At 42.3% G+C, this 13,968-nt stretch overlaps 1 protein-coding gene and 1 long non-coding RNA gene across 2 annotated transcripts in view; one reads left to right on the forward strand and one right to left on the reverse strand.

The window, feature by feature from the left end:
* Positions 1 to 506: 506 nt before the first annotated feature.
* LOC114594053 (uncharacterized) lies at positions 507 to 11,783 on the reverse strand. The gene is made up of 2 exons (XR_003705867.2): positions 11,651 to 11,783; positions 507 to 6,940 (listed from the first exon to the last, which is right to left on the reverse strand). It is a non-coding gene; the product is annotated as an uncharacterized LOC114594053 (long non-coding RNA).
* A 402-nt stretch (positions 11,784 to 12,185) lies between these two features.
* REV3L (REV3 like, DNA directed polymerase zeta catalytic subunit) overlaps positions 12,186 to 13,968 on the forward strand; it is a 59,846-nt gene continuing 58,063 nt past the window's right edge. Inside the window, exon 1 of the mRNA XM_028723189.2 lies at positions 12,186 to 12,534. Coding sequence (XP_028579022.2) covers positions 12,201 to 12,534 — 334 coding nt within the window. The 5' untranslated portion in view covers positions 12,186 to 12,200. The remainder of the gene's footprint in view (positions 12,535 to 13,968) is intronic.

Here is a 13,968-nt window from a genome sequence, read left to right on the forward strand (position 1 = left end):
CCCTCTCAAAACAGTATTTCAGCTGACGCACACACAAACCTCTAACTCCAAATTGAATGCCAATTTCATTGTTCTCTTCAAACCCATAAACACCCATACATTTTGGGCACATTTTATAAAAATGTTAGGGACATAGTGTATTCATACAGTTAAGTGTGTCTTTGGCACCTTAAAAATACAATACAGTGTGTTTTATAGGTTTTTGTTTTAAACACTCTTCTGAATAGGATGGGAGCATTGCAAGTGGGGGCCGCGCAAGTGCAGCTGCATCTCTGCATCAGTCCTTAGATTTCACATGGAGATGCAGCTGACAGGAAACTTCCAAAAAGGTACAAGTACCCTATTAGTCCCATGATCCACTGTAGTGCTGCACTGTACCTATAGGCATGAACTGAACATTTCATTAGTGTGCACCCAGGGGGATTTTCTTTTAAGGTGAATATTTATTGAATGCATACTCATAAATGACATTATTTTTATCCAAGGAAACTAAAGAAACTAAAATGTTTTTAAAAATTAACTAAACTTTATTTTAAAAATGCAAACTTAAAAAATGAGACACAAAATACCATTTTTTTTATTGTAGATAAACAGGCATATACAAACAGTCCATGTTCATGATTTTTATCTTTAACCAGATAAGGAGCTAACCTAAACCAGCCAAAACATATGGTGTCTTTCTTTCTGTCCTAAAGAATGAGACGCTCTCTCACCAGGTGTTATGGACTTAAATTGCTCAATCACATTACTGCAATTAACTGACGAAGCAAAGGGCAGGATGAATCCTCCTCCATCTCCTTGCTTGCATGCCACAAAAGCAGCCCCTCACTCCAAAAGATTTCTCTCTACAAAATGTGGTGAGCGGAGCTTGGACAAAGCCACAAGACAGAGATGCAGGCAGAAGGAAAGGGCTGGAATGGATCTGCAGCTTCTGCCTGCATTTGACTCTGGAAATGGCAGTGGGGTGATTGGCTCCAGTGGCGGCATTACAGGAGGAGCCAATCACCCCACTGCCACTGCCACTTCCAGAGACAGACACAGGCAGAAGCTGCAGATCCATTCTAGCCTTGTTATTCTGCCTGTATCTCTCTCTTGTCTGTTTTCCTCCTCCTTTCTCCTGCTTTTGTCTCTCCTCCCTCCGCCACTTTACCACAGGTTATGGCAACTGACAGAGCCGGGTTGCTGCTCCATACCTTCTCCTCCTATGATCCTTGTCTTTTTGAAACATTAGGATGTGTCTGGGTGTACCCCGTGTGCATGCCAATGACCGTCCCAAGAACTGCCCATTTGCCACTCTGAAGAGCCAAAACAAATGTGAGGTTAAATGCACTTAACATGCCTGTTTTTACTCTTAACAACAGCAACTGTGCAGGATGGGGTTAGGAGAATTGTGGCAAATAGGAGGGGGGGTGTTAACCACAGCAGCCCCTCCCCACTTGCTATTGTTCACACCTTGCCTCTCAAGTTGCTGCTAGCCCAATAAGAGAAGCTTCCATTAGCAAACACACACAAAATTACTCCCTCCCTTTTAGGTTCTGTTTGGCACCATTTAAACAAGAAAGCCAAAACCTATTACTACATGCGCAGCAAGATAAACAAGAGAGCTTTGCCCAAAAGAGTTGTTTAATTGAAAAGGCCTGTTGTTAAAGGCCTAGCATCCCTTATCTCAAGTTACCAGGGCTGGGGGTGCAGCAGGAATCAGGAATGACTGCTACTAACCTCTGTAAAGTTCAAAGGGAGAAATAGTTTGTAGCTCTGTGACACACAAGCGAGACAGGCTGCTGAAAGGGAAAGATAATTACTATAATTTATCACTTGTCCACATTAATGAAGCTTGGGTGAATACCTGGATTTTTAAAGAAACAAAGCTGCATATCCTTGTACAACAAGTTTACCATGGCAACAGGCAGAAACTAGCCTCTTGGAGCTATCCTATCACTGAAGGGACAGAGTAGGTTTGACTTAGACTTGAAAGAAAACAGTCACGTACTCAAAGAAATGCCAGTGGGCAGGGCTTACTAAAGCAGCTCTGCTCATGTTCTTTCTGATAATCAAGCAAAGGGTATTTGTTTATTTAAAGATTGTTCTTTGTCCTAATCAAGAATTGGCCTTGGGTTGTTTTGTTCTGCTGTTTAGAGACCTGGATCAGAAAAATAGGTAACCCTTACCTTGGGGTCCCTATAGTGTAGTGCTGCCACTTGTATTTAGATAGAAAAGGAGGGCAATGAGCTTATATTTCAGGCCTTATGTAATCAGGCTTCAGAAATGCTTCTATTTATGCCCACAGCTCCAATTCTGTACAATGAATGTAGGATGCTGATGAATCCTGAAAAGGGTCCTTGCCAGTTGCTTTGGCGAGCTTCCCTTTATCTGAAAAGGAAGAGCGGAAGCAGCAAAGACAAGTTCCTCAGTGTGCTTGTGTCCTAAAAGCCTTTTAATTGATTTCTAGTCCTTCACTGCACTTTTTTTAAAAACGCACAAAGCTCATGAATTTCAGCATAGCCACACCTGTTCCATTAACATAATATTTGTACAGTCAAGCAGCAGCTATACAGCTTAGTTTATCAGCACAGATAAGGGCCTCCCAGCAGAAGGGAAGCTCATAAAAGAACTGTTGCTCAGAGGTGCAGCTCCTGCTTTGTATCTACACGTAGGGCTAGGAAAGACTCCTGTCATGAAACTCTGGAAAGCTGGTATCAGTGTAGACAGTACTAAGCTAAATATGCCAATGAACTGACTCAATAGCATCCTATGTTCCTAAATTCTCTAAATGTATCAAAATCAAAGTTAATTTCACAAACAGTGCCCAAACATAATATTGCATATAAATCAGTTTAACAGTCTAGCTGTTTTTGTTGCTACACCACTCCCACTAATAATAATAATGTGAGTGGGCTCATGTCTAGGCATGTAAGAAACACATTTTTATCAAGCCCAGCTAACACGTGGACACAGTGTCCATGCAATACAACGTACTGTACATGGTACATAGTACAAATGTGAAGGCTTTAGCTGACAGCTAACTGAATTGATTTACACTTTATTACTAAAGGTTCTCTGTTGCTTCATTGAGACTATGTTCCTTTCCGTGCTTCCTCTCTGAGGTTCTGAATAAGGATAGGGGAGAATGAACTTCCTGAATCATTCACTTCACTACAAAGAAATGCATTGTTTTCTGACCAAAGAAGCCTATCCATCAGTAAACAGTTTGTGTGGGAGCCTCTGAAGAGTCTTCTAGGAGGAGAGCTTATTCTCCCAGATCTATTTGTCTAATGAAGTGGATCATGTGATAAATGTGCATAATGAGTTTTCTCAGTTGCCAGTGGAAATCCTAGCAGATAAAACACTAAATCTCACAGGCATCACTGGATGCATAACAAGCTGATCACAGAGAGCCAAAGTCATTTGGAGAATGCTTCCTTTTCTCAACCAGAATGAAGATGCACAAAAAAGCTAATGTACTCCATCTAAATTCTAAAACCTTGGCCTCACCAAATTCTATCAAGTCTATTACACAACATATACTACAACTTAAGAAAATGAACAAATCACAATTTGCTGTTCACCTGCCAGTTCCAATGTATGAAAGTATTACTGCCACATAGGGGGTGGGCTTTAGGGGAGCATATCCTCCCCCCCCCCCCCCGCGTTGTGAAAAAACTGTTGTACTCAATAACATAATCTGACGTATAAAATAAGATACCACAGTTGAACAACACATAGCTCTGCTTTAAATCACTGACCAAAGCTGAGGAAATAACATTACTGACATTTAACTCTGGTTCCTGTTATCTCCAATAGCAAGTGATGTGAAAGATTACCTCAGGTCCCCCCCAGGTGACCCATTTATTGAGCATTCGTGATTTCCCCCCAGGTAAATTAGATGACATTTGGCTATTGAAGGAGCATTCATTCTGATTTGTTTGTGAGGTGGTTAGATGACATTGCATCAAAGCGGTGTTATCTCACACTTTCTAGTGCATTTCCAATCACTTTCCTTATCACAAGAAGTATGATCTTTTGAGGAAGCAAGTTTGTTGCACAACTATGACTGAGCAACCTGAATTTGCCAGTATGTGACAGAATCTGACCTGGAAATAGTAAATTCGGAAGTGCCCTCAGACACAGAAGAGTCATTGACAAAGCAGACAATGGGCAAGGATGGACAAATAGTCTGATCTGGTGATAAAATAGCTTCTGTGTTCCTTTGTTTTAGAAATCCACATATGAAGTTAGAGACCTAGCTTTATTTCTAGCACTACAATACTTCTCTTAGGATGCCATTCTATGCCTATTCATGTGGGAATAAGTCCTATTAAACTCGATGTGGCTTACTCCTTAGTAGTCATGTGCAAGATTGTGCAGTTAATTGTGTTTTTGTTTTGTTTTTTTGACTGCATATAAGTAGCTAACTAGCTGAGGGCCAGATTTTGCCCTGGTATGGTTCCAAAGAAGTACAGAATCACATCTGGAATTAATTACACCATGGCTTCGTGAAGTAAGGCTCTACTTCTGCAGAAGTTATACAATGTTTAATGTTACATTTGGAAAAGCTATACTTTTTTCACTGAGCTGTGGAAAACAATCCTTTCTGTTCTATGTGGGCTAAATAAGGAGTGTGTTCTAAAAATAGTCACTCATATTGGTCTAGTTATAGCAAGAGTTATAATCGTTTACAGATCTGTGGGGATCAAGTTCAAGTGAGGACATAGAAGCAGAGAGGAACGGATTTTGCATTTGGCCTGTTAACGGAGAAGCCATGTTCTTTCTTGTTTGCTCATTAGCAGAACTGAAATGATCTTAGCTCTCTGTTTAGTTTGAGATGCTAGGGTTTCATACTTCCAAGAAATTTTATTTCATTCTGTAAAGAGATACTTATATAAATATTGTGGAGTCAGTAAGATATGGTTGAGTATAACATTAACTGTAACATTTTTTTACAAGTATCCATTTTGTTAAATATCAAAAGCACGCATAAAAAGGAAATCAAACAATTACAATGATATAGCCTTGCCACAAATACAAATAAAAACTAAACAATAAATACATACTACATATTCCAAGAGTGCAGAACATTTGGTCCTCCAGATGCTGCTAAACTACAACTTCCATCATTCCTGGCCAGCTGATGCTAATGGGAGTTGTAGTTCAGGAACATCTGGAAGGCAAAAGGTTCCACACACCTGATCTAACATGACAAATGAAAGAACAGATAAATCCATTTTCCAATCACATATTAATAAACAATTCTGTTTTCTTCTACTGAATTTTAAATGTAGCCAAAAATGTAATAAATATATTAAAAGGGTGATTGTGGTCTGCTATTTATTCAATCAGAATATATGGATAGGCACATCAGCATTCTCCGAAGCATTTTAAATGTTACCCTCAAGATAAATATAACATATGCTTACATTAGAACATAGCAAAGATTAACAGTTAACTGCAGAATAAACAGCACAATTTGAGGGATGCTACTGAAACTCACACTAGGCATAATTTTATCATTTACAGCCCTGTATTCAGAGCACTGATCTTGCATATTTCCCACTTACTGTAATCAGAAGTCCTACATGTTGAGTGATTTTAAAAAGCTAACAGTTATTTTGCAGCAGTACGCTATAAGAAAGGGATCCTACTTTCGCTTAAAACATAAGCAAGAGCTAACGAGAAAAGATGCATCTAAGAAAACTAAGATATAAGAAAAACAACCTAATAAAACATATGAGAGAATGTGAGAACCATTTTGCAAAAGCTGAAAATGAGCAGTAAATGAAATGTGATTCTGCACTGTGATGCCAATTTCAAGAAAGCCATTGCAGGCTTGAGGCAAAAGTACTAAGAACAGAAAGATAAGAACTCATCACAATGTCTGCTTAGACTGAGATGATCTGTTCCTGCAGATTCCACAGCACTGTGGGATCATGCAAGGTCCTCAGCATTCAAAGCAGCTGAAAACACAAGTAACTGTTCATTTATTTAATTCAATAAACAAAATAGAATTTTGTCATGTTTTCACTAGACAAAAACTGACCTCATTTATTAAATATTTTACTTGTTGAAACAACTAAAATATTCAAGGTTGACAGCTTTTCCATGCTCAGGGTTGCTGGACATAACACAGATTGTTTCAAAAGACATCCTTTCATACATTTTCCACTGGCAAACAGAGCTGCAGCAGAAATTATGTGTTCATTGTCAGGACCTGCAATACAATCAAATACTTCATACTAGAAAAAAACTAGCAGTAGCTAAATTTTTTCTGTTCTTCACAAATTCTGCTATTTCTCTATTCTACGCTGTTGTGATATGGAGTTCACAACTATTTAATATGTACTGCATCCCAAGTCACTGAATGCAAACCAATTCCAGCTGTTAGACTTACTATGAATGGGGAGTAGCAGAACATATTAGCATGGGGGGGGGGGGGAATAGTTCTGCCGCTGCTACCACTAATAGACATTAAATGTACCATCACAAAACTGAACTTAATCAGAACCACCAATCAAGCTATAGTTGTTAAATGTTCACACACACACAATAGAGCCATTACAGAGCCACTTATCAAAACAGCAAAATTTTTGTTTGCATTCCTGGTGGTCTTTTCAAAACTGATATTATTATTCCTTTCCATAAGTGCAAACCATAGATAATTAAGCATCAATGTTACATGACAATCCACAAGACTTAACCGTAACTTGAAATTCTATTGCTTTGAGTACCATTCACAGACACATGCTTCATTTTCTATGAAGCACACTCTACCAGTAAATCCATAGCTACTAATTCAGATGAGCCTATATAAGAAAAATGAATGTTAAATAGTTGGTAGTAAAAACTACTTTCGTTCTTTGACATGCTTCTATCTTCCTTTAAATGGTCCTGTGATTCCTTGGAAGGAGCCTCACTAGTATATTTGATGAGAAAGATGAACCCAGACCTGAAAACATTGGAAAGAAATATTTTTACTTCTTTGCATCCCTATTTTTTAACTTAACTTTTAAAAATCCATTAAAAGAGTATTTATTTCATAAACAAAGTGAAGACAGTAACTTTATATAAAAAGATTGCTCTATTATATATACACAAACACACACACTTTTAAATTGTATATTTAAACATAATAAAATCTGATAGAAATTAACAGAACAGGGTCCATCTATCACATTTGTTTCAAACTTTGCTGACTTTGGCTTATCAGTTAATATTGAGAAATTAATGCTATCCCTGTCCTCTTTACTTTTTGCAGACAGGGGGAAAATGATTCCTCACAAAATAATGTTCTGTTGATCCCAGCTTCATTATATTTAAAATTTTAGCTAGATTGATTTTAACTAAATTAATTTTGTGTAATGGTGTAATTTATTTGCACCATTGTTGCTTTGTGGAGTTATGGTTTGTTTTTAACTTTTTACCCAAGTTTTTTTAGTGTCATGCTATTTTGTTTTTAATACTATGTACAACTCAGAAGGCCATTTGGGACAGATAGGTGACTAAGAAATGACTCAATACATGCATTTAGGCAGAGCTGTTTAATTTTATTTGGTACCAGTTATTTATTCAAATTTGTAGCTGATTAATGAGGAATGTAAATGTTGCTTAGCAACAAATGTCAGAAGTTCTGAAGGGCAAAGGGCAGAAATTCCTCATTTCAACACGAAATCTGTCTAGGGCCTTGGATATTGCATAATATGGTTAAGTATCTTCTTTTCCCTATGAAATTTCTATTTTAAGAGTGGCTAACAAGCTTCAACAATGTTCATAATAAGTGTCTGTGCATACTTCAGAGGTGTATGTCGACAATGATTTTTTAAACATTAAAATAATTTGTGTGACAATTTACCAGACAATGTGTTTCAGCTCTAAACAGGATTTGAACACATCTGTTCAAGAAGATAAATACAGAAACAGACAATTGGTCTCTCCCTGCACCTCTGCACACTCTCCAAAAGCAGCTCACACTTTTCCCCTCCACGCTGTCTGCAAGGTTGTTCACACTCTCCAACTGCCCCTCTGAACACTCTCTCAAGTTGAGTGCAGTGGTGGGTAGGATTGCTGGACACCTATTCCCCTTTAAATGTTTTCAGCCAAATGTGTAAAGTTGAACTTGCATGTGTTAAATGAACATAAGTCACAGGTTATCTGTACAGTGGTGCCCCGCAAGACGAATGCCTCGCAGGACGAAAAACCCGCTAGACGAAAGGGTTTTCCGTTTTTGAGTTGCTTTGCAAGACGATTTTCCCTATGGGCTTGCTTCGCAAGACGGAAACGTCTTGCGAGTCTTGCAATTTTTTTCACTTTCCCCCCCTTTTTCTAAGCCGCCAAGCCGCTAATAGCCTTTTAGCCGCTAAGCCTTTAATAGCCGCTAAACTGCTAATAGCGCTAATCCGGTAATAGGGTTGCTTCGCAAGACGAAAAAACCGCTAGACAAAGAGACTCGCCCAACGGATTCTTTTCGTCTTGCGAGGCACCACTGTACTGGACAAAAAAGGAGGAGGGAAAATCCCCCTATATTTTCAGAAATGACCCTTAGTTATCTCTTAGGAAACTGACATACACAGAGTCAGACCACTGGTCCACCTAACTCAATATCAACTCTTGACCTGGTTTGCACATCGTATCAAACCACAGTTTAGCATTACATGTGACTTCAGTCAAGCACTTTACTATGATCTGTTAACACAAAAGCCATGGTTTGTTGCTGATTTTAACTATGGTTTAGCATTATGTCTGAACCCAGACAGTTTTCTAACCATGGTTTCGTGGTTGTTGGTTGGCTTGCCCCACTCATATTGCTCTTCAAGCAACTGGGAAACCAGCCAAGAGCAGCTGAAAAATAAAACCCTCTCCATTCTCAGCTCTTCTTGTCACTTTCTCCTAAGCTGATATTACCATTAATTGTACACTTTCTGCTTTCTAACCTCACCATCCAACCTTTGATTCACAGCTGCGGCAAAACACTGCAGATGAATTGATTTAATATTTTGGTGGATTTTTTACTGTTGAAATATTGAACTTATCTGTGGGTGAGTGGGGGAACTGAATAATGTTTTGTTGCATGCCTTACTTAACCTGCAGAGAGCTTCTCAAGAAAAAGTGAAGACAGCGAAGTATGCCTATCAACAAGGTCTGTTCCTGGAATTCCTTCCCTCCACATTCCTCTTTATAGCAGTGGCTTGGAACATTTAGAAAACTTTCATGGAACACTTCCAAAGTCTGCGCTGCTTAAGAAGGAACCATTCCCCCACAAGCAGCAATTTGTTTCCCTCTTTTCTTTCCACTAAAATCTTCAGATGGGAAGATTATAACTGGCACAATGTAAGCCAGTATACAAGAAACCAGCAGAAATTTAGCAACCATTTTATGCTTACTATTCCCTAAATTTCTACTCTTAGATTCCTGTTAGAGAAATCTGATTTGAGGTTGGCCTAAGTCCTGAAAAAGAGGCATTCCGCAGGGACACTTACCCATTATGTGAAACTCTGTTCAGCTTGGTCACATGTCCTACCAACCCAGCATAACTCATACTTATGAGTTATAAGTATCTGATACATACATATCTGATCACGTTAACAGTGAATTTTGTGTGTGTGCTTCTTATATTGGGTGACCAGTAACATAGTCCAATAAATGGGCCTAACTGATGCTTCCGCACTGCTGAGAACCCCTACTGGGTTTGGCAGATCTATTATATCATTTCAAACCACAAGAGCCCACAGTTGGCTTATCTATGTGGCACACCAATGACCAAAAGGCCACCGACAAAACTAAGCATGTGGTAACAGTAGATAAGTGTGCTTGTCCATCGATTACAGTGGCTGACAAAATAGCTCAAGGAAATCAAAAGGGCCATAACTCTTTCAAGCAGAATATGAAGGTTTCACATAGCCAGTATGATTAATAGCTATTGATAGACCTGGTCTCTGTAAATTGTTCTTATCCCCTTTTAAAACCATCAAATACAGTGGTACCTCGGGTTACATAAGCTTCAGGTTACATACGCTTCAGGTTACAGACTCCGCTAACCCAGAAATAGTACCTCGGGTTAAGTACTTTGCTTCAGGATGAGAACAGAAATCGTGCTCCGGCGGCGCGGCAGGCCCCATTAGCTAAGTTGGTGCTTCAGGTTAAGAACAGTTTCAGGTTAAGTACAGACCTCCAGAACGAATTAAGTACTTAACCCAAGGTACCACTGTAGTGGCTATCCCTATATCTTCCTAAGTTATTTATACACTGTGGGGGAAATACTTTATGTGACTTGAATCTCTTTCACTGAAGGACCACAAATATGAAAGGGGGCAAGTACACAATCCACGTTCTTTACATTACCAATGTTATAAACCTCTATAATGTCCAAAGCAGTGCAGCAACTTAAGCTTGCAATGCAGTAAACTTCAAATTGTGCACAATAGACTGGATTATTGGTGTCAAATAATTTAGCACTATTATCTTTACTAGATAAAGTGTTCGTTTTAATATACTTGCAGCATAACTTAAACTGCAGAAACAGATAAGATGTGGTGCTTGTATCCTTATAGAATAGTGTTGCTTTCCTTTGGTTAAGCTCGGGTCATTTCTGAGGTCTGTGCTGGAAGGGAAAGTAGACTATAAACACAACCTGAAAGATATTGCTGGCTTCCAGACAAACTGATTACAGTGGTACCTCGGGTTAGGAACTTAATTCGTTCTGGAGGTCCGTTCTTAACTTGAAACTGTTCTTAACCTGAAGCACCACTTTAGCTAATGGGGCCTCCTGCTGCCGCTGGAGCATGATTTCTTTTCTCATCCTGAAGCAAAGTTCTTAACCCGATGTAATATTTCTGGGTTAGCGGAGTCTGTAACCTGAAGCGTCTGTAACCTGAAGTGTATGTAACCCAAGGTACCACTGTATTATTGTGACTGGAGAAACAGAAGGGTTAACATTATTAACTGGCCAAGTGAAGCAACGCTTTCCATTTGTCATTCACTCCACTAAACACTGAGATATCTGGATGGAGGAGGAATGATTAATACGTTCTATTCCGGCTTTCAGGTTTGAATAATGGCTAGAGTCCCAAAGTTTCGTCTCAAAGGGCGGGCGGGGGGGGGGGGGAATCAGAGTATAACAGGTATCAGAATTGACGTTCCAGGTATTTCAAGTTTTGACCCACATATACATTCCCAAGCTTGAGGGTGAGGGCTGTGTGTGTATATGTGTGTGTGTAAAACACATCGCTACGCAATAGTAGGAGCAAGGCCCCTTCTACCGGAAGCCCTTTGCTCAACAGCGCCCGGGTTTAGCCTTCATATACAGGGGCTCCTACGAAAGCAGCTCTGAGCTCCTCACCTGCGGCAACGGGCGGGGCAAAGGGAAGAGCACGGCGGTTTCCACTTCCGCAGAGCACGAGAGTAGCCCCGCCCAATCGGGAACACGCGCAGCGGCAACCGCCCTTTTATAAGCAGAGTCCCGCGCTTCATTCATCTTTCTCTCCTCTGCACCGCCCCCCGCGCGAGAAGCCAAGGGGAGCGCGCGCAGAGGAGGCGTTACCATAAAAGGGCCCTTCTCTTCGCCCCCCCACCCCATATATGTCTGCGCCCCATAAATGTTAGCGGCACCCGAGATTCCCCTTTCATCACCCCTCTTGTCCTCTGAAGCGCCCCAAAGACTCACCTTTTCCTACAGACAAGGGCTTCCGAAATGGCGGCCAAACATGGACCCTGATCACGAGCAGCCCCCATCCAAGCCCCGAAGCTGCCCCGCCCATCCGCGATTCGGCATTCCCCAGGCTTCTCTCATTCCCACCCAGGCCAGCGCGGCCGAAAGCCGAGCCACCGATGCCTCCTCACACTAAGTAGAAACCAAACTCTCGCGCTAAAGCTGGAGGTGGGAGGGGGAAAGAAAGCAACAGCCCGCCCTCCCTGCGCTTCTCGGTCGGCACCGCCAACACACCCCTTCCGTCACCCAACGGCGGTGGTTGGGTCCGTGACATCATCATCATGGCAACAACAGCTGCAGCCAAGGAACTACTGCTGAGGAGCTCCAGTGGGGAGGGAGGGCGGCTTCTGACCATGTGAGGTGTACACAATCGGCTTGGCTGGGGCGAGCTTTGCCCGGGCTTGCCGCCGCCGCTGCTGTCGCCTGAGGGCTGGAGCGTGCGCGCGCACACACACGTCGGGCCCCTCCTTCCCCCCACTCCCATGAGTGCTCCGCCCGCTCGTCCATGCGCACGAGGAAGCGCGCGCGGCAGGCGGGTGAGAGGGAGGGGGCTGCGCTCGAGCTGCGGCGGGGTGGCAGCAGCAGCCGCCGCTGCCGCCGCCTGAGGAGGCGTAAGTGCGGGGTGGGGGGGCGGTGCACCCCAGCCTCGCGGTGCGCCCAACGGTCGCCCTCAGGGGCGCCTCCCCCCGCAGTGGCGAACATGTTCTCAGTGAGGGTCGTGACCGCCGACTACTACATGAGCAGCCCTCTGCCCGGCCTGGACCCCTGCCAGTCCCACTTCAGAGAGGCGCCCGTCAAGAAGGTGCCCGTCGTGAGAGTCTTCGGAGCCACCCCGGCAGGTAAGAGAGAGAGAGAGAGAGAGAACCGCCCAGCAGGTTCCCCCTCCTCCGCCCCATTGAGAAACCATTCGCGGCTCGGGAATCCTGCGAGCGCAGCAGCCCTTTTCTCGGGGCTGCCTCTCCTTTTTGTGACTGGCTGAGTGACAGGCGCTGCCTTTCCTCCCTGCGGTGTTGGCGCGCTGCAGCGGGTGCCTCACCTACCTGCCGCCGCCGCCGCCACCCCTTTGGCCGCTGCGGTTGAGTGAAGTCGCCCATGGCCGGGGCCCCGCCTGGTGGCGGCGGCGGCGGCAAGCAGCCCCCGCCGCGGTGTGTCTGTGTATTATTGTGTTCGCTATGGCACGCAGGCAACGCCGGGAGAGCGCCTCCTTCCCTTGTAGGGACCGCGCCGCTGACCCCTGACAGTTGCACAGATGGGAGGTGGTCGGAGGGTGGAGGGCGCTCTACTTGCTGCTGGTGTGTCTCGGGTGCACTGCCAGTGTATCCTGCGCTTGTGCTGCTGGAAGTGGATGGATACGCTCCCCTCCCGCCCCCGTGTATTACAAATATTATAAGCCGTAATGAAATGCAGCTGTATAAACAGGGCTATTTCATACTAGTGGCAGTGCTGAGCAACAACTCATCTTGGGAGGGTTTTTATTGTTGTCTGTTTTAAAGCATAACCTCCTCAGCTGTAAAATGTCCACACCACATGTAGGAAGTTCCTGTGCGTGTTCTTATTTCATGAAGGTTTCATTAAGCATCCATAACAGGGACATTTTCAATCCATGGCCTTTAAATTGTCAGTCTGCAAACTTCATAAATTCGCTGGGGTGGTAAACAAGAGCTGTTGTCTCCACTGCAGGAGTACTATTCTAATCCCTCAGAAAATTTCTAAAACTGGTTTTCCTTTCAAAATTCCTTGTTAATATCCATATATTACTACATTCTGTTCTTTTCATTTTTCTCTACTCTGTCATCTTCCTGCTCCACCAGTCAAGCTAGCCACTGTTATTGGGTTTTTTAAATAATAATAATAATTTCCCATTGCTGTTTTAACAAACCAGTTTTAGTTGATGTTATATAAACCTTTGGTAGCCATAAAGTGACCTGGACAACTACACAGTTTGTGTTTCAGCTGGGCCACGTATATATTGATGATACCCCACAGTGATATTGATTGCATGGTGAAAGACTGGACTTACACAAGAAAATGACACAATAGTTCAGACTTAGGCCAAATATTGTAATGAATAACAAGGAAGTAGGTTGACAAGATATGCTAGTGTAAAACATTAATAGCTTTTCTAAGATTCTTTGCTTGTGTTTAGTATCCTACATATTATTGGCAGAAGTTAATACGTCACATGTTATTTTCACCTACTTTTTTGAATTCGTTTTCAGACTAATTATATGAAGGGAGAATATTTGAGTGTTATGCAAACTGGGTAATTGTTT

This window comes from Podarcis muralis, chromosome 3 (genome assembly GCF_964188315.1).
Source record: "Podarcis muralis chromosome 3, rPodMur119.hap1.1, whole genome shotgun sequence".
Classification (NCBI taxonomy): Eukaryota; Metazoa; Chordata; class Lepidosauria; order Squamata; family Lacertidae; genus Podarcis; species Podarcis muralis.